Below are 27,435 nucleotides of genomic sequence, written 5' to 3' on the forward strand. Positions count from 1 at the left end.
CTGGGCGGGGCCAGCTGCCAAAGCGGCAAGACTTCACACACACCCCAGCCTCTGTGCAGGGGTCCAGAGCCGAGGCCCGAAGGGGCCCTGGAGGGACCCAATGAAGACACTACTGACCATCCTGACGGTGGGATCCCTGGCCGGTAAGTACCTCTCGACCTGTCCTCAGATCCTCCTACCCCAGCAGCTAGGGAGCACAGTTGCCTATTCCTGCCCCATGAGTCTCTTAGCAGCCAGTTTCATTTTCTTCCCGGCTGGCACTGGACTGGGTGGCAAGTTTTCCTGGAGATGGAGATGACCTGGTCCAGGTAGCTGGAGAGAAGAGAGTACCCCAGACCTGGCTTCCTAAAGGGTCTCAGTTGACCTTCAAGTATGCAGACATTGATTGACCAGCTGTCTGAACTCAGGGTGCTGAGTAGGTAGAGTCTTGGCCTCAGGGGTGCCGCTTCATGCTCTGTTTATCATTCAAGAGGGGACAACAGGCTAGATAAAGCTGGTGTCAGGCTACTGTCTCCATCCATGTCTCCTCACGCCCCTCTGGCTGGATCAGTAAAAAACAGGTCTCTCCAGCAGCCGCCAGAAGGCTGCAATAAGTCACTAGAGTGTCCGTGCAAATGCGACTAAGGACTATGGCTGTCAGGTCTCATCAAATAAACTTTGGGGTTCATACCTGTGAGACATGAGACAGGGGCTTGATCTGTTCTCCTGAATGGAATCCAGGGCTTCTCTCTCAGGAGGCAGGGCTGAGGCATGTTGGAAGGAAATGGTCCAGCCATCTCATGGACCTTCTTGCTTAGTAGTGCATAATACGGTCCCTAAAGACACACACTTGCAGCCAGGTGGTCTTTAATCCCAGCGCTCAGGAGGCAGAGGCAGGTAGATGTCAGCCTGGTCTACAGAGGGAGTAGCCAGGACAGGGATAGAGAAACCCTATCTTGAAAAACAAGAGAGACAGAGACAGAGAGAGATCGCAAGAGCACTGCTCTGGCTCCTATTGCCCAAACAGTGTGTATGCATCCTTAGCATCGGCAAAGCTTCTTTCCAGCCCTTGGCAGACTGCGAAGATTAGATGCAGTCCCCAAATTCTCTGAAGCATCTTCTTTTACATCCCAGGGTGGAGCCATGGATCTCCTGACCCATTAAGATGGAGGGAAAAGGGGGCAGAAAGGAGCCCTGTGGTGCAGAACCCTAGCCTTAGCCACAGACACAGGCTCCGGCCCCAGCTCTCTGGCTGGCTCCAGGTCACTGTAGATGGTGCGTTTCTCCTTAGCTCCTAGGGCAGCTGATACATTGTTTTTCCACACAGATGTGAAACTTGTCTTTTATAAAGCCGCCAGACAGCCAGACTCCCCACCACAGGTCTCCTTTTCCAGGTTTCACAATGTAGACTTTCAACCAGGAAGTGTAGGGACAACACAGGCGGGGAAGTGGACAGATTTAAAGAGGGAAAAAGAGGAGGAGGGAGAAGAAGGCTGATTAATGCCCTAAGCTAGGAGAGGCTCTGCCAAGATCACTTAGCCCACTTCAGAAAACCCTCCTCCGTTCCTCCCCTCCCCTGCTGTCCCCCCCCCCAATTCTTTATTGGGGTATGCAAGCCTCAGCCCCCAGCTTCTCCTAGCCTAGACATCCTACTCAGGACTGTCCTAGTACCAGCATGCTCTGCAGCAGAGTCTAACCATAGGAGGGGAGGTTAAACTCACTGCAGACAAACCCCAGCCTTCTCTCAAATCTACCCCCTCTCTCCTGCCTGGGGCTCACCCCCATGTCCACCCAAAGGCCACAGTTCAAGCCTACATTCCTTCTGCTGGTCTCTCTAACCCCAGCCTATGAACCCCAGCAGAGTGCTCTAGAACTGGCCTCGCATCTGCTCAGCCCAGGATCCAAGCAGAATGCTATTCACATCTCAGGGCGACTCGGCTCAGATGTCACATTGGGTAAAAGTAGTGGGAACACTCGAACCCTGTCCCCGAGGTCCCACTGTGTGAGCTTCAGGGAGGACTGGAGAACAAAGATGGCCACAGCTGCTGCCCCAGACTGACCCAGATTCAGGGAGGTGTGACCAGGGGACCTGCAGCTGTAGGGATGGGCCGTTCCCATCTTCTGCCCTCCTCACCCCTGCAGCCCACAGATCCCTCCTGAAAGATCCATGCAGACTTGGACTGTAAGAATAGCCATCCTCCTCTCTGCCCGTCTGGCCGCTGGTGGCTGTAGTCAATCGTGGAGGAGGCGGGCATACACACATCAAAAGCATATGTTCTCAAGGCCTGCACAGAGCTCCGCACCTGTCTCTTTCCCACCCTTGCCAACCAGGCTGTTCTGAGTGCGTTCAGAGCCAGGGCAGCTCTGCTGCTAGTTTCTGCCCATTCTTTCTCACCACAGGCCAGGTCTGGACTGAGGGAAGGGCACTGTGAGCCGAGGGCTCTTCATGGACAGGGACATTGCTTCAGAAGCACCAAGCCCCTCCCTGGTCACGCTGGGGACAGGCCTGGCCAGCTCTCTCCTTGTCTAAAGCTGAGGTAGTCTGAGCAAAATAGCCCGGGCTAGAAGCAATAGCCAACACATGGACAGGTTCTAGTTTTGCTTTGGGCTTGGGGGTTTGGGGCGCTAGGGTTGAAGCCAATATGTGTATTAAGCTGTAATCTATCTCTGAGATATACCTTAGTTCTGTTGTAAATTCCTCAGACTGTCTTCTGTCTTTCTCTCTCTTCCCACCTTCCTTAAACTGGTCCCCTATTGGGGCTCAGACCACTAATACCCCCTCTTCAGGGGTAGAGGGGCACACTTCTTCCCACATACTTTCCTACACTCAGGACAGAGTCCTGTGAAGTGCTGGACACCTTCACAGGCCTTGCCTCACTGCTCAGTCATGCAGCCCATGTAGCCCTGGGACACTGTCAAATGCTAGCTGTCACACTGTTGAGCAGCCCTGGATGAGCCTCCGTTTTTCCCATTCATGAAATGGGAATGGCGGTGGCAGTCAGCATCTAGAGAGGGTGAGAGCGGTCGTGAGTAGAGTGGCCTGGACTGGTGGCTGGCAGCTGGCAGGTCCTTCCGAAGTGTCAGCAGCTGCTGTCATCATGATTGCCCGTTGCTAAGTGAGTCAAACTGTCCCCGTTCTAGACTTGAAGAGCTGAGATCAAATTGCTTAAATAATTTCCCCATGGTGATCCAGTCTGTATGTGAGCATCCTGCCCTCTACGAGGTCTGAGTGTAGAAGGTGTCTTTGCCATCTAAGGAGGCCACATGGCTGGTAGGCAGGGAGTGATGTGGAAGGAATTCACCAGAATTCATAATCCTTTCTATACCCCTGTGTGAAGTGATTGACTTTGGACACGTGCAGTCTTGGAGCTTTTATTTGGAGAACTCTGAAATAGGACTAAGAATGCCAACCTCACTGTTAAAAAGTGAACGTGAGGACTGAAGAGTTGACTCAGCAGAGATGGCTCAGCGCTAAAGAGCACTGGCTGCTTTAGCTAGAGGAACCAGGTTCAATTCCCAGCATCCCTGTGGCAGCTCACACCTGTCCGTAACTCCAGTTAATACTCTCCCACCAACATACATGCAGGAAAACACCAGTGAATGTAACATAAAAATAAACTGTATATTTTTAAAAAGTGAATTGAGACAGTATTCACAAGGATGTAAAGGAATCTGACGGCCCAGTTACTACTGGGGGGCAGGGCTAGAGATGAATACACTGTAGCGACTTTAGGAAACACCTTGGTAATTGCCTCAAGTGTTAAAAAAAATAAGGGCTGAGGCTGGAGCTCAGCTGCGAAGTGCTCACCTATGGATGTCAGAGACCTGGGTTCCATTCTCAGCACTGTAGAAGATAGAAGAGGGAGGGAGGGAGGGGCAAAGCTAAAGGTAGAACTACCAAGATGTGTACCCAAGAGAATTATATACACAATTGTATCCACTCCAAATGAATACCCAAGGGAATTAGAACTAACTATCCACTTAACCTTTTTCCACAAATGGCCACATAAGCATTATTCAAAGTGGGAGGGAAGTAGAAATCCAAATGTCCGTGAACTGACGATAGATGAATCTGATCTGATACATCCACACCCATACGGTGGAGTCTTATCCAGTCTTAAGAAAATAAGTGCTTACTGATGCCATGTTGTGGATGAAACTTGAAAAGGTGCTGAATAAAAGAAGCCAGACAGGGCTGGAGAGATGGCTCAATGGTTAAGAGCACGGACTGCTCTTCCAGAGGTCCTGAGTTCAATTCCCAGCAACCACATGGTGGCTCACAGCCATCTGTAATGGAATCTGATGCCCTCTTCTGCTGTGTCTGAAGACAGCTAAAGTGTACTCATATACATAAAATAAATGATCCTAGAGTTTCTTCTCTATACATATTATTAATAAATCTTGAGAAACATTATAAAAAAAAGAAGAAGAAGAAGCCAGACATGGGAAGTGGAGGAGCCAGGATGTTAAGTAAATGAACATTCCAGAATTGGAAAATCCCAAGAGAAATAGTATAGATTTGTGGTTGCCAGGAACTGGGGTGGGGTTGGGGAGAAGGGAGGGAGGATGGACTGTGACCAGCAAGTAAACAACGTCTTTTTGTGGATAATGAAAATATTCTAGAATTAGGTAGTACCGACCGACTGCTGCGCAGGGGTGGGAAGGTACTCAGAAGACATTGACGGTAACACATAGGTGGCTGATGTTAAGGGCTGCAAACCATGCTTGAGGAAAATGAGGTGCCCCTCCCCCATGCTTGAGGAAAATGAGGTGCCCCTCCCCCATGCTTGAGAATGAGGTGCCTCTCCCCTTGAAGTTTGGGGGTGGGGGTCCGCAAGTCTGCAAACCCACCCACTCACTCTGCTTCCACCTCCTGCAGCTCACACCACTGTGGACACATCCGGTCTCCTTCAACACGTGAAATTCCAGTCCAGCAACTTTGAGAACATCTTGACGTGGGATGGTGGGCCCGCTAGCACCTCTGACACCGTCTACAGTGTGGAATATAAGAAGCAAGTACCTTATCCCTCCAGACCCCCTCCTGACCCTGCTCTGCAGCAAGCTCCTCTAGGACATCCCAGCTCCAAATGTCCCCACACAGATAAAGCCTTTCTACATTTCCCTCATAGTGGGACGATAACAATTAGAGTTAATAGGACAGTGAATAGAGGCTGAGTGTGAGAGCCAGCTCCAACAAGACTTCTCTACATCTCAGTTTCACCGGGTCTGTCCAGTGCATGTGATGACGGTATGCTCATCACAGGATCTCACATGGAGAAAGATGACATCACTAGCATGTATATCCTCTTTCTGATACAGTATCAATAACTGATAGTCATGAGAATAGCCTAGGTCCGTGGAAACTTCACCCAACCCCTTCTGCCTGTGTCCAGCTCCAGTGTGTTTGCAAAGGCTGGGTCCCTTCTTAGTCCTGACACTTCAAAGTGTAGCAAGTCACCCCCTAGTTCGGAGCCTCAGTCTCCTCACCTGTAGACTAGGGCTCTCAAAGCTTGTTAAAGGGCTGGGTAGCAAGGACCACAGAGCATGGGCTCAAGCTGGCAGGGTTCTGTCTGGCTCATTGTATGCCCACTTCAAAGCACTGGGCACAGTTTTTTCTCTGAGCATAGCTTGCTCCCTTGAGAACAACACACACCCCTATAAGGACCATTATGAGAGCTGACCTGTGTCCACACAGACAGCCTTGATGCTGAGTAAATGCCAGGCTCCCTCATCATCATTAATGAACCACAAGCCTGGGCTGGAGAGATGGCTCAGTGGTTAAGAGCACCGACTGCTCTTCCGAAGGTCCTGAGTTCAAATCCCTGCAACCACATGGTGGCTCACAACCATCCGTAATGAGATCTGACGCCCTCTTCTGGTGCATCTGAAGACAGCTACAGCATACTTAGATATAATAATAAATAAATCTTGAAAAATAAAAATAAACCACAGGCCTAGCAAAACTGTTCATTCACTGGGCACCCTGCCTGCTTTCGCCCACAGATACGGAGAGAGAAAGTGGCTGGCCAAGGCGGGCTGCCAGCGGATCACCCAGAAGTTCTGCAACCTGACTATGGAGACCCGCAACCACACTGAGTTTTACTACGCCAAGGTCACGGCGGTCAGCGCGGGAGGCCCACCAGTCACAAAGATGACTGATCGTTTCAGCTCGCTGCAGCACAGTAAGTAGGGGGCCTGCACATATGAGATGAGGGAAGAGGATGAAATTCTGGGTGAAGGGGGAGTTTTCAGATCTTCTGGAGTGGATGGGGACCCAGCAGGTCTCTGTACCTGGGCAAGTAGGGGATGTGGCTTTCTGAGAAGGTGTCCCCAAGGCCAGGGGACACCAGGGGGTTATTTCTTTTCTCTATGCTTACTCAAAACTTCCTAAGTTAGAGGATGCTCCCCCCCCCCAAAAGCCAGGACTCCTGCTTCATTCCTCCATTGTAGTGGTACCCCGCCTGTCTTTTCAGGATGTAAAGCCCACCAACCCTTCCCTTGCTGGTGAATCTTAGAGAAGATTCGCTTCTTCCCCATGGCCCAGCAGCCCTGCCTAGTCCAGTCCTCAGGAGAAACACTCTGTAGTCAGCAGGCCCCACTCTCTGCTGGTCCCTGCTTGGGCGCCTATGCTGCTTCCCAGGTCTGAGGGTTTAGCTCAACTTAGATTCCAAGGAGAGTTCCTGCCTCCAGCCCTGACCACCTGATCTCAGTCAGTCAAAGCCAGCCTAGTTCATTAGTTATCCTTTATGTATATATTCTTTATCCCAGTGGACCTCTGATGCAACCAAATGCAAATGAAAATTATTTGAGGGAAAATATTGCATTTGCATTGCATCTGTCCACATATCTCTGGGTGATACACATCTGTTTACATAGCACTTACATAGTATTAGGCATTATCCATTGTCAGTATACAAAGGACATGTTTGGGTTGAGCACGGAACTGGGCCGCTCTACACAAAGGACTAAGACAACAATGGTTTTATGCTTTGGCAAGGTAATCCAGAACCAAGTCCCACAGACACCAAGAGATCCTGTGCTCTGTTGATGTTGTCACAAGAAAGAAAAACCGTGTTTGCTTATATTCTCAACCTCCCCAACAAAGACGTGAGCTTCAGGACAGCCTGTGGGGCCACTGTGTTCCCAGCCATATGTGAGCACAGGACTTGGTACACAGAAGAGGCACGATTGCTGAATGAATTAATGAATGAATGAATGAATGAATGACTAACAGGTGACAAACCCTATACAAGCTAGGCATGTGGTGATGTTGACTGACTTATGAAGTCACCGTTTCCAGTGTTTTGAGACAGGGTCTTAGTCTGTAGCCCTACCTGACCTAGATGCCACTTTGTAGCCCAGGCTAATCTCAAAATAGTAATGCCCTAGTTTGCTTTCTGTTGCTGTGATAAACACTGACCAAAGGAGAGAAAAGGGCTTAACTAAGGTTTACACATCCAGATCCCAATTTATCACTGCAGAACACTGGGCTCAAGGCAGAAACCATGGAAGAAAACTATCTTCTGACTTAGTCATAGGCTTTGTGAACCGCAGTAACTTTCTTATATAGCCCAGTCCTGCCTGCCTAGGAATGGAACCGCCCATAGTGGACTGGACCCTCCTATATCAATTAGCAACCAAGAAAATGCCCCACAGACATGCACACAGGCCAATCTGATGCTCCAGTTCAGCCTCGGCCTCCTGAGCTGGTGTCACAGTCTTGTTTTGGAACCCCTTCTTCCATATAATGGTATCATGACTTTGCCATACTACGAAACATTTTCCACAACCTGATTTTCCATGGCTGTGAAACAACTCATTCTATGATGGAATCCTAATTCCCTTCCTTTTTTGAGGACATTGATTTTCATTTTTCTTCTTTCTTTCTTAACCACTGAGCCACCTCACCAGCCCCCTCTTTCTTTCAAGATTTCCTTTTTTACATTTATTATTTATTTGTGCATCCGTGTGTGTAAGCATGTATATCTCTGTGTTTGTGTGTGTTTGGGTCAGAGAACAACTTTCAGGAGTTTGTTCTTTCATTCTGTCACATGGCACCCAGGGATTGACCTCAGGTCATCAAGCTTGGTGGCAATCACCCTTTCCCACTGAGCCATCTTGCCAACCCTGTCTCCCCTTTTCAATCTTATTGGAGCAAACATTTTTTGGCTAGATTGTTCTTAGAGTACACCAAATCACTGTTAGACCTGTACAAATTAGATTCGGGACAAATGAGATACACAAATCCTTGGAATTGGATGTAAGATTTTTGTATGTTTACATTGTCATGGAGTAAAGAGCCATAGTTGTCACCATATTATCAAAAGAGTATGCAGGGGCTGGGTGGGGACATGGCTCAGTCAGCTCTTGCTGTATAACTATGAATCTCCAACACCTATGTAGAAAAGTAAAAACCAAAAATGTCCAGGCAGAGTCATACTTGTATGCTCAGACATGGCTGTATCCTCACGAAGGCTGTGCAGAGACAGGAAAACCCTAGGAGTCCAGTGGCCAAGCCAGGCTAGCTGAAATGAGTGTCCAGTTCAGCAAGAGGCCCTAACTCAAGATGCTCAACATTCTGACTGGTGAGCTAGCTTAGCGGTTAAGAATACTTGCTGCTCTTGCAGAGGACCCGGGTTCAATTCCAGGTACCCACATGGTAGATCTGAACTCAGTTCCAGGGAATCTGAAGTGCTCTTTGGCTTCCTTGGGCACCAGGCACACATGTAGTGCACAGACAGACATGATGAAGGCACAATACCTGTGCATATAGAATAAACCCAACAACTTCCTCCAGCCTACACACACACACACACACACACACACACACACACACCACTTTTAAGGTACTGTAAAACAGTGAGGATCATTTGGAAAATTCCATCTTGAAAGAGCATAGTCTTGCAAGCAGAAGCCATAGCACTGGGCCTGGGATAATTTAGACTCTCTCAGGACTCATTACTCATTGACAACCCCAAAGCTGTCATTGCAGCAGACGAAAGGGACAGGTGTTCCAGCACACTCACACCAGGGACATCAGGAATAGGAAGCATGAGGCAAAACTAAGGGTGTCGCCTGTCAGGGCTGGTGTCTTTCCCGCCTGGGTGCCTCCCATTCACCCTCTGTCACCCCTGGGCTAGCCTTGTTCTTGGACACCTGCCACCCAAAGGTCTCTTTTCACATGTTGAATTAGTTTTTGCTCTGCAAAGCATTCTGGGATTTTTCTCTCTCCCCTTTCTAGCTACCATCAAACCGCCTGATGTGACCTGTATCCCCAAAGTGAGGTCCATTCAGATGCTGGTCCACCCCACACTCACACCGGTCCTCTCGGAAGATGGCCACCAGCTAACCCTGGAGGAGATTTTCCATGACCTGTTCTACCGCTTAGAGCTCCACGTCAACCACACCTACCAGATGGTAAATATAGGTCAAGCCCCATCCCTCCCTGGGAATCCCATTCCCTCCCAAGCCTATTGGGCTGCTTTCAGCAAAAGCAATACATTGTATAAAATGGCACTTCCCAGAAAATATCCTTGCAGGGCTCCTAGGATGCCCGTGTGTGTGTGTGTGTGTGTGTGTGTGTGTGTGTGTGTGTGTGTGTGTGTGTGATGAGCCAAGACCTCCCTCTCTAGGTTCACATACAAAGCCGCCTGCTCAAGGCTCTGACAAACCCTGCAGAGGCAAGGCATCAGTTTTGTGCCATGCAAATTTGTCTTATTTATTGGACAGGATTTCTTTCGTTTGGTTGTTACCTTGGTTGGTGGTTTTGTTTGTTTGAGGCAGATTATCACTGTCTCAAGCTGGTCTGGAACTCATTACAAACTCATAGCAATCCTCCTGTCCCGGCACTAGTATTATAGGTACGTGCCACTGGTTCAGAAAGCTTTATTAGTTCTTACCTAGTATTCTTTAACATCCTAGAGAGCAATAGATTTCTATTGATATCCCCAGTCATTCTTTTTAGAAAATGTTGGTGTCTCGGGGCTGTGGTCATAGCTCTGTTAGTAGAGTCCCTGCCTCGCATGTGCCAAGCCCTGGATTTGATTCCCAAAACCACAGGAACCAAATGTGGTGATGTGTGCCTATAACCCAAGCTCAGAGACGGAAGCTGGAGGGTCAGGAAGTCAGGACCATTCTCAGGCAGCAGATTTAACATCAGCCTCTACTCCTGGAAGTGTTTGGGGGGAAAACCGCGTGAGGGTACAGTTTAAGGCAGGTCCTACAGGCAGACACAGCTGTCAAAAGATATGCAAATGATTCCATCTTGTACAGTCCCCAGCAGGTACCATTAATCTGTGACTCAGTTGGCTGAATGCTTATTTCCTCCTCTGTAGTTCAGAAAAAAATCCCTCAAAGAGTTTATGACCTAGAGGGTGGGGGAGGGGCTAAGAATCAGACCAGTCTGAGACTGCAGGACTGCTCAGCCCAGGAGACTTGTGGTAAACTCTGGGGTGTCCAAGCGACTTTCTGAGGCATAACAAGGATGTTGCTTATCTCCGTCACAGTTCTGTGAGTGGGCACTAGCATCTCAGTCTCGTCTCCAAGGTGAGAATACAGAGCTCAGAGAGGTTAAGCCACTTGCTGAACTGTGTTCCAGCGATAACCCCTGAGATGAGATCAAAGCTCTCACCGCAGTGGGCCTCCAATGTTGCACTGTGATCAGAGAAAGAAGCAGGAGTCTGGACAGTGTTCTTCCAAAGCACAAAGCTGGCCCCTGGAGCCGGAGTGTGAAGCCACAAGAGGCAGTTGTCCTGCCTGTGCCTTGGACCGGTGGCGTCAGAACCTCCCAGGGTACTTGCTCAAAACCCAGCTCCTAGCTGCTCAACACTAGTTTTCTTATCACCATGGCCAAACACCTGGCAGAAATAACTTAAGGGACGAAAGATTTCTTTCAGCTTGGAGTCTTGGAGGCGTCGGCTGGCAAGGTGGGAGGGATGAGGCAGAACAGGGCAGATCATTGAAGCAGGAAACACAGATAGGAGACACAGGAAGAGGCCAGGACAAGATTCAGGTTTTAAGGATACACTTCCCGTGACATACTACCTCCAGAAGAGGTGGGATACACTTCCCACCCCTCACTGCTTCCTAGTGAGGCCGTCAGACTACAAATCCATCAAGGGACTGATTAATTTATTAGGTCAGAACCTTGACAATCCACTTTCTCTGAGACCCACCCTCACAGACACACCCAGGGACAGCCTCATGAGTCTCCTACGTGGCTCTCAAGTCAATCAAGCTGATGAGATTGGCGACCATCGGCCCCTCCCACCCCACTCGTATGTTTGTAGCTGCCTGTCTGAGACCTGGATTTTAGTGGCCAGCCCACAGGGGACTCCTCCCTCAACCTTGAAGGCTGCGAACCTCAGGTGTGGAGGGATAATGGGACACAAGTTTGAGGACGCTGTTGGGACTATGTAGTGGAGGCCTGGGATTCAGGTGGTAGAGGAATTCTAATCTATTCAGTTGTCACGGGAGCAGCTAGAGATAACAACAGGAATCGCCCTCACCATAAAAAATAAAATAAAATAAACTCCTTCAGATAAATATTTGGGGTTGGACTAAAGGTTTTATGAGTCTTGATTTTTAATTAAATTTAGCCTGTGGCTCGTGAGCCTGCTCTATCTGAATTAGTCCTATTAAACTCATGAAGGCTTACTTTATGGCCTGCCATCTGCTTGGCTTCTAAACAAAGCAAGTGTGTTTGGAGGATTAAGGTATAGGTGCGGTTAGTATGTTCTACAAACACCAACTAGATACTGGAGGCTAATGGGGCTCCTCCCATCTGCATGTGTCCTGATATGCCTGTGTGTGTGTGTGTGTGTGTGTGTGTGTGTGCGCGCGCGCGCGCGCGGGCGCGTGTGTGCTTTTCTTTCAGCTGATGAGAATTCTGAACTCTTTAGCTATGCATGTGAGTTTATTTTTCCCTATGGGTCTCTTTGCTCTCATGCACCCCACCCCCGCCCCGCCCCCACCCAAGCTAATACAGTCCAGGGCAGTGGAAGCAGAGATACTGGACAGGGCACTCGGAAACCCTATGAGTGCATACTGTGAATGCCCACACCGGGGCTGCTTGTCACTAGGCAGATCAACTTTACTTAGGGTGACTGAAGTCTTATAAAGTTTGGGGGGACTGAGGGTAGGGACATTCAGGGTGTCTTTGGCTGGGGTCTTAGGGTGCCTGGCCTACTTCCTTACCATGGGCAAGCATTTCAGGGATCTCAGGTGCTGGCTGAATAGGTCTTGTCAGGAGACAAGAAATTGATCCTATAAACCAACTGAGGCTACGTGGCACTCCTCAGGTAGAGAGGAGAGGCAAGTGTCAAGGCTTAGAGTACCCCAGTCAAGGTCAGAGAAGGAGAAACTCTGTTAACAAAGGGAGTCCCCCATTACATACTGAGCCCCAGAAGGCCATGCAGTCGATGGTAGACTGTGACCTTTAATTAGCCTCTATATTTCCCCCTTAGTTCTGTGTCATTTTCTCTTATGCATTTAAAACCCTTATTAAACATTTGCTTTCATTATTATCATATCTTCTTATAAGTTGGCCTCTGATCATGATGAAATCCCCCTTTTTGTCTCTTGTTGGAGTTCAGTTAATCTGATATGAATATTGCCACTCCAGTCTCCTTGTAGTATTATATGTGTGTGTTTGTGTATGTATATATGTATATGTACATATATGTGTATGTGTATATGTGTACATGTGTATATATAATATACATATATCTAAAGATTTGTTTTATTTCATGTGTACATGTATGCCTGTGTACCACATGCATGCTTGGTGCCCCTAGAGGTCAGAAGACGACATCAGATCCCGCTGATGCCACCACCTGGGTACTAAAAACTGAACCTGAATCCTCTGTAAGATTAATGAGTGCTTTTAAGTGCTGAGCTATCTCGCCAGGCCCCACAAGGGCAGCTGGAGACATGGGCTCTTATGCGGGTCCTCAGAATGGAACTCTTGGAGTTTTGGTTGTAAACCTTAGATCTTTAATGTCTGAGCTATCTATCCAGCCCTGGTGCCCTTTTCATAGCCATTCATCCTTAACCTATGTCTTGATATCTAACATGCATCTCTGCAGACAATATTCTGACAGAGGTTCTCTTTTAAGATTTATCCTGTGTGTGACAGCGAATGGGCATTCATGGGTGACAGCGTGTGTGCAAGGGTTAGAGGACATCTTGCAGGAGTTGACTCTCATGACGGGCTTTGAACTCAGGTCGTCAGCCTTGGAGGCAAGCACCTCTACCCACTGAGCCACCTGGCAGGCCTTTTTCATTGAGGCAACTCATACGCCATAAGAATTCACTCTTTTCTTTCCATTTTTGTAATATGTGGAATCAAACTTTCAAAGCCTTGCTACTGCTTGGCGAGCACCCCACCCCCGGGCCACATGCCCAGACCTGAAGTCACCTGTTTGTTTGTCTTGTCTTTTTGTCTTTTTTTTTTTTTTTTTGAGACAGGGTTTCCCTGTGAAGCCCTGACTGTCCTGGAACTCGCTGTGTAGACCAGGCTGGCCTCAGAGATTTGCCTGCCTCTGTCTCCTGAGAGGGAGAACAAAGGCATACACCACTACCACTAAGTTCACCCGTGTAAGATGCAGAATTCGGAGATTCTTGGCACATCACAGAGTGCGCCACCATTCTCCTGCTTACCTCGCCTCATCCTGGCGATTTGCCGCCATGTCTCCTGTCTTCTCTCCTTCCCAAACTGCCAAGGCTGCTCTGCATTTTTAAAAAATCAGATATTGTGTTGTTCAGCTCAGACATTTCCAGTATCTATGCTTATCATACACTATTGAGGTTTCTTAATTATTCTGTGCATTTTGTCTATTTGTGGGTTTTGTTTTGTTTTGTTTTGTTTTCCGAGACAGGGTTTCTCTGTGTAGCCCTGGCTGTCCTGGAACTCACTTTGTAGACCAGGCTGGCCTTGAACTCAGAAATCCACCTGCCTCTGCCTCCCGAGTGCTGGGATTAAAGGCGTTCGCCACCACCGCCCGGCTCTATTTGTGTTTTTTCTACATGTGTATGTGCAAAATGTGCGCGGGTGCCAAGGTACAAGTATAGCGGTCAGAGGACAATGGGCAGGAGTTTGTTCTCCCCTCCCTCCATGTGGATTCCTGGGAATTGAACTTAGATCCCCAAGCTTAGCAGCAAGCACTTTTCCCGCTGAGCCATCTTGCCTGCCCTCATTTACTCATTGTCAGCATATTTTCTTTTACTTCTCTGAATACAGTTTTACAGTTGATTTTAAAATTATTACACGTTGAGCCCAGCCCTCTGGTCTTGTGAGGGATCACATATCTTGCTTTCCTTGCACATTTTGCATTGTGTCCTGAATATTATGAATGTCATGATGAAGTGACTGGATTATGTTATAAGCTCCAAAGGATGTGTATTAGTCTTTTGCTCTTTTGGATTTGGTTATGTTGTTTGTTTGTTTGTTTGTTTGTTTGTTTGTTTGTAAGTAACAAAGTCTTCTGTTGCAACCCAGGCTAGCCTGAAACTCGTTATGTAGCTAAGGTTGGCCTCGAACTGGCAGCAATGCACTATCTCCACCTCCTAACTGCGGCCACGCCTAACGCTCTGTGGTGCTTCAGAACATGGCTGAACGGCAGGCTCTGACATCCCCATTTGGCCCTTTAATTTTATTTAGGCTTCGAGGCTGCCTCGTGCATGCAGTATGCATCTGAAGGCATTAAGGGATAGAGCTGAGTTCACACAGAGAACCTGGGCCTCCTCCACAGGGCATTCCTGTCTAAGGTTGGCCCCTCATTTTCCAGATACTGTGGTCACCCCAAACTCTGTCCTCTGATTATTCCAAACCAGTAAGATGGCATGGCCTTTAGGCTTCAGCCACCCCATAAAGTGTGGGCTGGAATCTGCCTTCAGGATAAAAGACATTTAAAAGTTTTCCGAGCAGTTATTCCTCCCTTATCTCCCAGAATTCCCTCTGTTGTTGCTTATTCTCCAACACCTTTAGACAGTTCCCCCTCCCCCATTTTGGTCGTTTTATTAATTGCCTTTTCATAACTATGACCAACATCCTGACAGGATAACTTAAACGGGAGAGTTTTGCCATTGCACTCATAGTTCCAGAGGACTCGGTCTGTGGAGCTGGCACTTGGGCAGAATTCATGGTGGCAGGAAAGTATGGCAGAGAAGGCTTTTCATACACGGAAAACAGAAAGCAGAGAGAGGAGCAGCAGGACTGGAGAGATGGCTCAGTGGTTAAGAGTATGGACTGCTCTTCCAGTGGTCCTGAGTTCAGTTCTGAGCACCCAAGTCAGGTGGCTCACAACTGCTGGTAAGAACAGCTCCAATGGAGCCCGGCTTTCAAAGACACCTGCATCCAGGTGTGCATGTACCAACCTCCCTCCTTAAACCTTGGCCCCTTGCATCCTGAGAAGAGAAAGCACAGCCGAAACACAGAGTTTAAAGCAAGAATAGAGCCCTGCTCCTTTAAGAGAAGCTGTTAGCACAGAGGGTGAGTGGGGGCAGAGCAAGGACTGCTTTGAGCTTCGACCTCCAAGATGAGGGAAACTGGATGCTGTGGAGAGAATCTGAGAACAGGAAGCAGGCATGGGGTTGGGTTTGGGAACATGCCATGTGGAGGAGCCTGCCTGGTACCACCCAAAAGGGGATTGTCTCGTTCATCAGAAACCCTTCAGGGTCATCCATCAGTAGCCAGAGGCCACAAGTTCAAACGAGATCGTTTAGCGACCAGAGAGAGGAAGATGGGTGAAGAGTTCAGCCTTCCTGGAGCCTTGAGCCAGGCAGCAGCTATGGATGGGGGTTTGATGTTGCCCTGTGAATATGTGCCTAGCAACCGAGGCTCCGAAGGAGAGCCCTGTAAATCTAGAAGCTTTTACAAAGCTCATGCCAAGATGAATGTGCCAGTGGACAGGGACCAAGCCAGAGATGAGTGACCAGCAAGGGGCCACAGCAGAGCCCAGGCTAGAGAGAGCCCAGGCTAGAGAGAGCAGGTCAGATCAGGCAGAGGGTAAAGGAACGTAAGAGTGGGGGCAGGGTTAATGATGGAGGAGGCAGGGGAGAGGTGGGTGGGGACGATGGTGGCAATCACGATGGGATGTCCATACAGCAGCTGGTGTCCACAGGCAGTCGCAATGTGACAGGCCAGGTTCTATGAGAGGCTTTGAAGAGCTTGATGGCTTATTGAACTGAGGATAAAAGAAGACCAGAGAGCAGAAGTGTGTGTGTGTGTGTGTGTGTGTGTGTGTGTGTGCATATGCACGGTGTGTGTATATGCACGGTGTGTGTATGTGTGCGTGCATGTCTGTGTATGAGTCTGTGTATCTGTCTATGTGTCTGATTTTGTCTGTCTGAGTGGGTCTGTGTGTCTGATTTTGACTGTCTGAATGTGTGTGTGTCTATGTGTCTGTTTTTGTCTGTCTGAGTGTGTGTATGTGTGTCTGTGTGTCTATGTGCGTGTCTGTGTGTGTGCTTTTTTGTCTGAGTGTGTCTGTGTGTCTGTTTTTGTCTGAGTGTGTATGTGTGTGTGTGTGTGCGTGCATCTGTGTGTCTGTGTCTGCGCAATCATCCTGGGTTCTCTGTACATTTCAGCACCTTGAAGGCAAACAGAGAGAATACGAGTTCCTTGGCCTGACTCCCGACACAGAGTTCCTCGGCTCCATCACAATTTTGACTCCGATATTGTCCAAGGAAAGTGCCCCCTACGTGTGCCGAGTGAAGACGCTGCCCGGTGAGTTCAACTGAGGCCATGCAAGGAGGATTCCTGCGTGCACAGCTTAACCCCACTCCTCCCTCCCTGTAACCAGGGGGATGCTTAGCGGTGCTCTGAGAACCCTTGGAGATTGGTGGTATCATATTAAGATTGATGTTTGTTTATCCATAGCTGAGCCGTCTGATGAGCTCACTTAGAGAATGTTTAATCACCTCTCTCAGCCAACGCCTGGATTTTTCTCCTCTTTGTGTAAACTCTGGCAAAGCAAACATATATATTACCAACTCAAGGAGCATACAGTGGTGGGTGGAGGTATGGGGGTGAGGATAGAGAGGATAAAATGATCCTCATTGTCTTCAAAGCCAAGGAACCATACTGGTGATGATGAAGGCTCGTGTTTCTGCCAGGCTGACCAGAGAGCACACTAGGAGCCACGACTCCCGCACAGTCTGGCAGGCGGGCACTTCAATCACCTCCATTCAACAGACTGGGGGTATGGCTCTGTGACAGAGCACAAGCAAGGTTTGGGGTTCCATTCCCAACAATGGAAAGCAAAAACTCACAAAAGCCCCCTCTCTCAGAGGAGCGTCTGTTCTTTGGTTAGGCTTATGTTCCCAAGCAAGTGAAGACTTGTGACCCTTCAAGCTGTCAGTTAGGGTAGGACGGTGATGTCAGGGGGCAGGGATGTCTATGAGGATAGGGGAGGGGGCACCCAACCCATCGTGTTCAGGTGACTTCCACCAATCACAGTCTACCTTGGAACTCAGTTTGAGACCTGCACAGCAGTGCATGGTCCTGGGTGGAAAGCGGTCCCTGTCCTCAGCTTTATCCAGAAACTCAGCCCATGCGAGCCCACAAGACACTGGCTACTCTGCCTGAATCCCAGGGCACTCTCTGGCAGGAGGAGAGCCAACCTTGGCCGAAAGCACGAGACATGCCCTGCCCTCGTGAGGGACCCAAGCACCAGAATAGAACCTGGCAGGCAGGGGGATGGGAACAGAAAGCACTCTGTGGGTGCCAAGCTGGGGCGCTTCTAATGCGATCTTTGACCTTCACCCTGACCTCGTTAGATATGTGTCACCTGTCCCCAGGCAGCCGGACCCCACCCTGTTTCTGGATGGCAGACAGGCCACTCCTCACCCACCCTCCACACAAAGGGACTGGGACCTTGACCCACGAGAGCTGGCCTGAACTGTCACACAGGTTTTGTTTGGGTTTAGATTTTTTTTGTCGTTGTTGTTTTAAGACAGGCTTTCCCTTTGTAGCCCAGGCTAGCCTCCAGCTTCTGATCCTCCTGTCTCAGCCTCCTAAGGACTGACCTCAGTCTTAGTCTAGGCTTTGCCTCTGCCCAGATCCCAGAACCCTTTGCTTTAATTTCTCAAGGATGCCTGGGAGTTACAGAATATCATCCCAGCATCTTGGTGGAGGAAAGGGTTTCAGAGTTGTTTCACCTCATCTTTTTTTTTTTTTAACAACTGAGGAAACAGAGGCATGATTGTACAATGTCTGTGGGGATATGCTCTGGGGTGGCACTCATCCACTGAGGAGCTGTGTGACCTTTGGCAAGTCACTGAACCTCTCTGGGAGTCAGCCTTGTTGCTGGGAAGAGAAGAACATCCCAGTCCCTTTGTGTGTTCTGTGATTCGCCGGGCGAGCCTCAGCATGCAGGAAAAACTCAATAACCAACCACAGGCAATCAGTACAGATGCTGGACCAGAGAGGGCTGCACAGCAGGGGGATGCTCAGAGTGGATGTCGCTGTTCCTCAGCTTCAAGTTGTCATTATTTCCCACCCTGACTGAAATGGCATGATTTTTCTTGCTGTAGCAATGACAAGGGTGCCAGTGACTGACAGGGGTGCCAGTGACAGGGGCCAGCCCATGACTTCAGTCTGACCCAGATCCCCCACCCCCAAGGACCTGGACTGGAGGAAGCTAAAGATCACGGTTCTGAGATCTCAGTGACTCCCTCACTGAGGCCAGCTGGAGTTACGGGGGGGGGGGGGTCATGAAAAGAAGGAGGCAACATGGGAGAGGGCAGGACCCCAGATAATGTAAACATCTGGTCACTAGAGCTCCACTAGCCTCTCCCTCCCAAGCCCTTCCAAGTGCCATTCAGACTGACGGCAGGACAGGTCGTGACAAGAGCCCTCTGTGCCTGTCCCGAGACAACGGGGAGACACAGAGTCAGAAGCGCCAGTCCTCCACCACAGAGTCAGAGTGTCAGCACCATTCAGCCTTCCGCGCTTTTCAGAGGCTGGTACCTCTCTAGGCCCCTTCCTCCAACGCCGAGCTCCTTACCTTACACAGACAGAGGACACCGGTCCTCCTCAGTCTACCCTCTAACCCCTGTTGGAGGAGCAGGATGCTCCTCAGACCCTAGCTGCAGGGGACCCAGCCTGCTCACCACCCTCCTTCCTGAAGCTCTTCCTCTGACACACATGATGGAAAAGCCCCTAGCAACGGCAAGTGACAGAGCCATCAGGACAGTGACTCTCAACTTTCCTAACACTATGGTCCTTTAAAACAGGTCCTCATGCTGTAATGACCCACAGCCATAAAAATTATCTCATTGATACTTTGTAACTATAATTTTGCTACTGTTATGATCATAAAGTGATCTTAGGTGACCCCTTAGGTCATCATTGGACCTCTAAAGGGGTCACCACCCACAACTTGAAAGCCACTGTTATAGAGCCTTCTAGACCATACTCTGAATAGCAGGAACTTGGAAGACCCCATGTCTATGGCAGAACCTGTTTCCTGACTGGGATTGCCTCCTGCTGAAGGCAGACACTGGCTAATGGGCAGGTTCTGAGCCCCATGGATGACTGGAGAGTATCCAGATATGGAGTCTGAAGGAGCTGGCCGTGTGGGCTGGGACATGCATCTCCAGCTGAGGCCCAAGGCTATGAGAGCTGGAGCCACTCTGAGGTCCCACAAGAGGCCTTCACTCTAGCTCAGTTTTGTTTTTAAGGCAGTCAGGAATAGCCTTGACCTCACCTCATACCCGAGGGTTGTCTTGAGCTTCTGATCCTCCTGTCTCTACCTCTCTGGTGCTGAGATTACATGCCTGCACCCTGTTTGCATGGTGCCTTATCAGGTCCAGGCCTTTGTGAATGCTACACAAGCAAACCGCCAACTGAGCTATATCCCTAACAATGCATTTTGTGTTTGAAGATGGTGAAGAACTCACCCTGACCCATGACGGTCACATCAATTTTGCTCGGGACAGGGCCCAGAGGCCTCCTAGCCTCACACAGCCTTCTCCTGTCCTCTTTTGCAGATCGGACGTGGGCCTACTCCTTCTCGGGCGCCGTGCTCTTTTCCATGGGTTTCCTCGTCGGCTTGCTCTGTTATCTGGGCTACAAATACATCACCAAGCCACCTGTACCTCCTAACTCCCTGGTGAGTCACCCACCTGGGGCTAGAGGGGGGCCTCTTGGAGAGAGACCCTCCAAGTCCCAGAAGACAGGGGAGTCCCTGAGCAGTGCAAAGATGGGCCACAAAGCAGACGGGGCTGACCAAGGTGGTCTGGCGGATGCCAGGGTGTGTAAGGAAGGCATGTGGCGGGGCAGTGGGACTGAGCAGGGATGCCCTGTGGCTTGAGAGCATCGGAGCCAGGTGGGGATGCAGGTCTTGAGGGCTGAGCATGGGGCTCCACGAGGCTGCAGAGCACCTCACTATGTGTATGGAGAGCCAGCAGTCAGTGAGTGAGCACAGCTGTGTAATCCCAGGACTAGAGAAGCTGATACGGAAGAATCCCAAGGTCCAGGCAAGCCTGAGACACACAGGGAGATTTTGTCTCACAAAGCTCCCCACCCCCACCACCAAAAAAAAAAAAAAAAAAAAAAAACAAGAAGGAGGAGGAGGGGAGTTAGGGGGAGGAGGGAGAGGAGGGGAAGGAGGACAAGGAGGAGAAAACCAAAAAACACGGGTGTAGTGGTGGTTATTCCAGGACTTAGAAGGTGGAGGCTATATTGTGAGAGCCTGTCTCACAAACTATAACAAGGGCTGGCAGTGCAGCTCAGTGGGTAGAGTGCTTCCCGAGCATGCAGAAGGCCCTGGGTTTGACCCCCAGCGCTGTGATGCCAGTACTGTGATCCCAGAAGTCAAAGAAGGTGTAGGTGGGAAGGCCAGGAACTCAAGGTCATCCTTGGTTATATATCCAGTTCAGAGCTCGCCTGGACTACTCACGCACATGCACACACACACACACACACACACACACATGCATATGCACACACCCAGAGACACACACACACATGCACACACACCAAACCAAACAAATAATAGCCAGGCATGGTGGGGCACACCTTTGAACTCAAGACACAGAGGCAGGAGGATCTCTGAGTTTAAGACCAGCCAGGTCTAGTTAAAAAGTTCCAGGACAGCCAGGGCTACACAGTGAGACCCTGGCTCAAAACAACAACAAAAATTAAAACAAAACAAAACACCCCGATGTGGGCAGCACAGGTCTGCTCTGCATGGTCACCCATTGCCAGTTTGTTTGTTTGTTTGTCTGTCTGTCTGTCTGTTTGTTTGTTTGTGTGAGAATCCAGGCTTCAGACAGTAATGTGAAATCTTCAATGTTCAGATCCTGACTCCTAGTTTTAGTGCTAAGCCCTTAGGGAGTCAACATGTCTCATCAGCGACCCCAGCTGACTGTGGGCCCCACCTCTGCCCCAGCAGCAAGGTCCCCTTCAGAACCTCAGGCTGAGCAGCATGGCTCTCGAGACAACTCTCTCCATCTGAACGGCTCAGAGGGCATTTCCCATAGTGCCGCGGTCCTGGCTACCATGGTCTCTCAATCTCTTCTGGCCTTCCCTATTTCCCTATCCTTTCCAACCTCAGAGCAGTACAGCCACAAGCTTGAGACGGCCCTCTCTCTACTCTCCGCCTGTCAATCGCCTGGAACAAGTGGACCCTAAGTCACTCTGTCAGATGTAACCTGGGCCTCAGATGTCTCAACATCCATTTACTTGTTTGATGTGGTTTATAAAACATGGTCTCACTATGTAGCCCATGTGACCCTGACCCAAGATCCTTCTGCCTCAGGTGCCTCAGAGGCTGGGTTTATTTGGAGGGGAGTCTGTGGGCAGGGGAGGGTAGGTTATGCACTTCATGAATGGAGCCCCCAATGCCTTAACAACCTTCTCAGAAGGCCTTGCCTGTCCATATAAAAAACAAACAAACAAACAAACAAACAAACAAATGAAAAGCCACCGCAGGACTGGAGAAACAGCTTAGTGGGTAAAGCACTTGCTAAGCAAGCCTCAGGAACAGAGTTAGGATCCCCGAACCCATATAAAAGCCAGCAGGATGGGGTGGCACACCAATGCATTGTCCCAATGCCATAAAGGCAGAGATGGGGGATTCTCAGGTCAAGGTGGCTGGTTACACCAACTAAACCGGTGAGCTCCGGGCTCGTGACCAATACCCCACCTTGTCATATAAAATGGAAAACGGCCAAAGATATTGGGTCTCTGGCTTCCACACACATGTGCTCGCACGCATGGCACACACACCAAGCACCAGAGCACATTTCAAACAAGAAAGAAAGAACACAGAACATGTCCTAAAGTGTGGATTCTTGTCTCCCCACAGAACGTCCAACGTGTCCTGACCTTTCAACCCCTACGCTTCATCCAAGAACACGTACTGATCCCTGTCTTGGACCTCAGTGGCCCCAGCAGTCTGCCTCAGCCCATCCAGTACTCCCAAGTGGTGGTGTCTGGGCCCAGGGAGCCTCCTGGAGCTGTGTGGCGGCAGAGCCTGTCTGACCTCACCTACGTAGGGCAGTCAGATGTCTCCATCCTGCAACCTACCAACGTGCCAGCTCAGCAGACACTGTCCCCACCATCCTACGCTCCGAAGGCTGTCCCTGAGGTCCAGCCCCCTTCCTATGCGCCTCAGGTAGCCTCGGATGCCAAAGCTCTGTTCTACTCACCACAACAGGGGATGAAGACCAGGCCTGCCACCTATGACCCGCAGGACATTCTGGACAGCTGCCCTGCTTCTTATGCTGTGTGTGTGGAAGACTCTGGCAAAGACTCTACCCCAGGCATCCTCTCCACTCCCAAATACCTCAAGACAAAAGGTCAGCTCCAGGAAGACACACTTGTTAGAAGCTGTCTCCCAGGGGACCTTTCTCTACAGAAAGTCACCTCCTTAGGTGAAGGGGAGACACAGAGACCAAAATCACTCCCCTCACCTCTGGGATTTTGCACAGACAGAGGACCTGACCTTCACACACTGCGCAGTGAGGAACCAGAGACACCACGGTACCTGAAGGGGGCGCTGTCTCTCCTGTCCTCTGTGCAGATCGAGGGCCACCCTGTCTCCCTCCCTTTGCACGTCCATTCTGTCTCATGTTCCCCCTCAGACGAGGGACCAAGTCCCTGGGGCCTGCTGGACTCCCTTGTGTGTCCAAAGGATGAGGGTCCCGCGGTTGAGACTGAGGCCATGTGCCCCAGTGCTGCAGCCTCTGAGCTGGAGCAGTCCACAGAACTGGACTCTCTTTTCAAAGGCTTGGCCCTGACTGTGCAGTGGGAATCCTGAAGGGAGATCGGAGCAAGCAGGCCTAAGTTTCCTTCTGCCCCACCCAGCTAACACACCCACACCCACTAAGTCACAGGTTCTAGGGCCCAGCCCCGGGTGGGTGCCCTCGAGAGAATGAGAGGAAGATTTGGGCCCCATGTGGGAACACAAATGTACGGTGAAGACTCTAGTGGAGAAGCTACAGGCAGGCGGCGTGTGCGAATAGCCTGTGGCACAGGGCCCAGCAGGCAGGTCACACAGAGTGGGGTAATGCAGGGAAATCTGGAGAGCCACCCAGCTCCCTCAACCAAGAGTGAGGCATTCACCATCTCTGAAGGTTCTTGGACTGGAAGCTGGGGACCAAGTGTAACAGGCACTTCAGCCAAGGCCAGAGGCCACACAGCAGCAAGACTTGAGAGCAGAGTGCAGTGGAGGCTCACTCCCAGTCAGGGAACCTTTCTTTGCTCTACTGTGAGAGGCTTCACCCAGGAGTGACTCCTTAATCCATCAGGAGGTGAGGGGTGTTGCATAAAGGTTTTCTGCAGTCAGGCGTCCAGAGAAAAGCATTTGAAAGGAGCATGGCGCCTTGGAAGCCAAAGGCTTTTGAATCTCGGCTTGTCTGGGGTCACATTCCAGCCTCTCTACCATCTACAGGACTTCAAGCAAGTGAAGTGAGTGAGCTCAGACCTCAGCTTCTCCATCAATGAAATGGGCGTCATCACACTTACCTTCTGGGGTGGTGCCAAGGATGGCATTAATGTCTGGGAATTGCTTTGTAGCACCCAGCACAGGGCAGGCTCTTGGCTGCTGTCTCCTGCTGGGATTTTTTTTTTTAATCTGGAAACACGAGGAATGCCTCCTTCTGTTCTCAAATGGCTCATGGGTGTTTTCTCATGGATTAGAGACTGTTGCAGGCAAGAACTGGAATATCTAGGGCAGACATGAACAGTCTCTACAGAGCCTTCTGGAAACAGGCCCAGAGAAACAACGAATGGCACAGAGCCTTCTCTTTGAGGTTGCAGGTAGAAGCTGTTTGGGCAGAGGCCATCTCACCGGGCTTTCTCTGCATGGAGGGAGCCCCAGGCCTCTGCTGTCTGCCCCACCTGGAGATACATCATCAGCATTCCACCACCCTGGCCCTCTGGCCCCTGCCTGCACACAGCAAGAAGAAGCCTTTACTCTCTGCTGTCAGGAAGCTGTGTCTGTCATATCACTCTCAGATGGGCCTCACCAGGAGGAAGCCAAGGCCCGGGCCAATGCAGGGCTCTGCTGTGGAGTCTACAACTCAAACACAGGGCCCTTGTGCCAAGGGCGGATGCTCTCCGCCCTGTTTGAATTCTTGGGGGCTGAGTTTGGCAGGACACAAAGTAAGGGGGCCCCAGTGGAGTTCCTGAGAGATAGGTGCCCTCCGTAACACCTTCTTGCCCCAGATTTCTGAGACACAACACCAGACTCCATTTGCGTCATCGCGGCCCTCCAGAGGTACACTGTGTCCTTCTGCCGTGCTCACCTGTGTTTCCCCTTCTTTTCCCCACCGGATCCCCTTGATGACACACGGTGACAGGTGGGTCTCTTATCTACATGTCATTAATATTTAACCTCCCTCTAAGGTCATTGACTCCATATCTCAGGCCAAAGGTTAACTGTCTTTACTTCCTTTACAATCGAATGGCTGGTCTTTTCTTGCCTGGTCAGTACAACCAGGGTTACAGAGCGCTTTTATAGAAGGCCATAAACTGGCTGTCAGCTCCCAGGGCTATAAGTGTGGCAACCATGGTAACAATGAGGGAGAAGCTGGAGTGTCTGAGGAGGAGCCCTGCAGCCTCCTTCTGAGAGCCTCTCTCAGAGAGATCACCACACACCTCCCTGGCATCCCAGGCCCATAGCTGGGCTGGATCCTCCCTGCTACAAGACAATCTGTCAAAGTCCCACCAGGGATGGATGGTAAGCTTGGCTTTTCTGAGAGCCTGACACTCTGACCCAGTAGCCTGAAAAGTCTCCAGCCCTGCCTGCTGTGCTCTGTCCCACCCAGGAGTCTCCAAGTCTCCTGTCTAACAAGGAAGGCCAGAGCCAGGGGTAAAAGAATAGTGACCTTAGCATCCCCCCAACTTTATCCTCCAGGGAACGTTCCAAGTCCCTGGACCCCTGTCCAGCCAGAACTCACAAGCCCTGCACAGACAAGGAGAGCTGTGACTGCAGCCCAACAAATAGTAGACTCACCTAAAACGGCAGAGTTTGGGGTTTGGGTTTGTTTTGTTTTGGTGATGCAGTTGTCTGGTTTTCCAAGTGTGAAGATGACAGTTTTGCATCCAGATGATGCTTCAAGCCACAGATGCCACTGAGCCTGCAGATGCTCTGCTCTGTGATAAAGCTTAATCTATAAACCAGGCAGGAAGGGACAAACAGACGCATAACGGAACGGCAACTGTAGCAAGTGCAGTAAAGGTTACTTGAACACAAATACTTAGGTACCAAAAACCAGTCTGACTGAATGATGTGGTGTGTAGCATATAGAGTGGACCACAGGACGAGGCTTGTGGCTGGATAAAACAGGATAGCAGCTGGGATGGTCATGGGGAGAGGTGGCCATGGTATGCGCGCACACACACACACACACACACACACACACACACACGCACGTGTGTGTGTGTGTGTGTGTGTGTGTGTGCGCGCGCGAGCGCTCACGTCTGTATGTGATGAGAATCTGGTTTTTTTTAGAAACCCAGTTATGTTATGTGAATGCGGTTTTGCTTTAATCCTAGGCGTGGGATAAGAGACTGCTTCGCAGCAGGTGACTATGATTTGCCTCATGCTCTAGCAAGGGTGTGCTTTTGCCAGCAGCAGCTAGTTACTATAAGTGTGTAATGTTTGGAATTCTGGAAACTTTTCAAGGGGGTATAAATGGCAGAGCCCTGAGCGGGGCTGAGCTCACTCTGAGGAGGCTGTTGCTCCCCACTGCTGCTGGCTCCTGTTGTGGTGGTTTGTCAAGTGGTTGGGAGCAAAGTGAAAAGAAGAAATTGTAGATATCCTTACAATGACAAAGACTGAACTTACCCCAAGGAACTCGACACCTTAAATCAGCAGGAAGTAGTCGAAAAAGGTCAAGGTCCCCTTTCACCTTCTTTCTCTTCTACCTACTGGGGGGTTGGAAGGGAGTAAGGAGGAATAAGGGTGGTAGATATAAGGACTCAATAAAGTAGCACAAAAAGTACACCAATGTGTGCTCACATTCGTGTGTGTGTGTGTGTGTGTGTGTGTGTGTGTATTTGTGTGTGTATATGCACATGCAACTGTGAGAACGCCAGAAGTCAACATCAGTGTTCTTCAATCACACCCTACCTTACTTTCTGAGAGTCTCTCATTGAATGTGGAGCTCTCTGATTGGCTAAACTGGCTGACCATCAAGATCCCAGAATCATCCTGTGTCTGCCTCCCAGTGCTGGAATCACAGCCACATGCCCGGCTCAGGTCCTCAAGATTGCTCTACAAGCAGTTTACCCACTGGACCGTCTCTGGAGCCCTCAGATGCTGAAACTTAACCGCTAACATGCCTGGGTCAAGGGCTGGGGTCTTTACTGCCTAATTAGATCATGATGAGGGGTTGGTGGGTGTGTCCTAACCTCTTTGGCTCTTCTGTCACACAAAAACACAACCAGAACTATCTGAGATATGGTGTGCTGGTTAGTTGTATGTCAACTTGACACAAACTAAAGTCATCTGAGAGGAGGGAGCCTCAACTGAGGAGATGCCTCTGTAAAATCAGACTGTAGGCAAAGCTATAGGGCATTTTCTTAATTAGTGGTTGATAGGGGAGGACCCAGCCCACTGTGGGTGGGGCCATCCTAAGCTAGTGGTCTTGGGTTATATAAAAAAGCAGGCTGGGCAAACCATGAGAAGCAAGCCAGTAAGCAGCACTCCTCCATGGCCTCTGCATCAGCTCGTGCCTCCTGATTCATGCCCTGTTTGAGTTCCTGTCCTGGTTTCTTTCCATGATGGACCATGATGTGGAAGTGTAAACTGAATAAACCCTTTCCTCTCCAAGTTGCTTTGGTCATGGTGTTTCATCATAGCAATCGTAACCCTGATTAAGACATATGGAAAGTGAGACTTGACCTTGGACTTTTGTGCCTTCAGAAGGGTAACAAATGTTATCCTTTATAAATATACCAGGCCAAATAGATTGAGACAGTATTTACCCACTCATTTTGAT

General features: G+C 49.9%; 1 protein-coding gene across 1 annotated transcript; it reads left to right on the forward strand.

Annotated features, from left to right (window-relative positions):
* Nucleotides 1–39: 39 nt before the first annotated feature.
* On the forward strand, nt 40–27,264 carry Il22ra1 (interleukin 22 receptor, alpha 1). The gene is made up of 7 exons (NM_178257.2): nt 40–143; nt 4,859–4,991; nt 5,983–6,161; nt 9,221–9,396; nt 16,567–16,705; nt 19,972–20,093; nt 22,293–27,264. Exons 1-7 carry the CDS (start codon nt 101–103, stop codon nt 23,244–23,246), a joined length of 1,746 nt encoding a protein of 581 aa, NP_839988.1. The 5' UTR covers nt 40–100; the 3' UTR covers nt 23,247–27,264.

The sequence above is a fragment of the Mus musculus genome, chromosome 4 (genome assembly GCF_000001635.26).
Source record: "Mus musculus strain C57BL/6J chromosome 4, GRCm38.p6 C57BL/6J".
Taxonomy (NCBI): domain Eukaryota; kingdom Metazoa; phylum Chordata; class Mammalia; order Rodentia; family Muridae; genus Mus; species Mus musculus.

Bases quoted from the DNA above. Each gene is read 5' to 3' on its own strand.
- Il22ra1 (NM_178257.2), top strand. From the start codon at position 101: ATGAAGACACTACTGACCATCCTGACGGTGGGATCCCTGGCCG. The intron at 144-4,858 runs GTAAGTACCTCT...CACCTCCTGCAG, and splicing joins GACGGTGGGATCCCTGGCCG to CTCACACCACTGTGGACACA. The intron at 9,397-16,566 runs GTAAATATAGGT...TGTACATTTCAG, and splicing joins TCAACCACACCTACCAGATG to CACCTTGAAGGCAAACAGAG.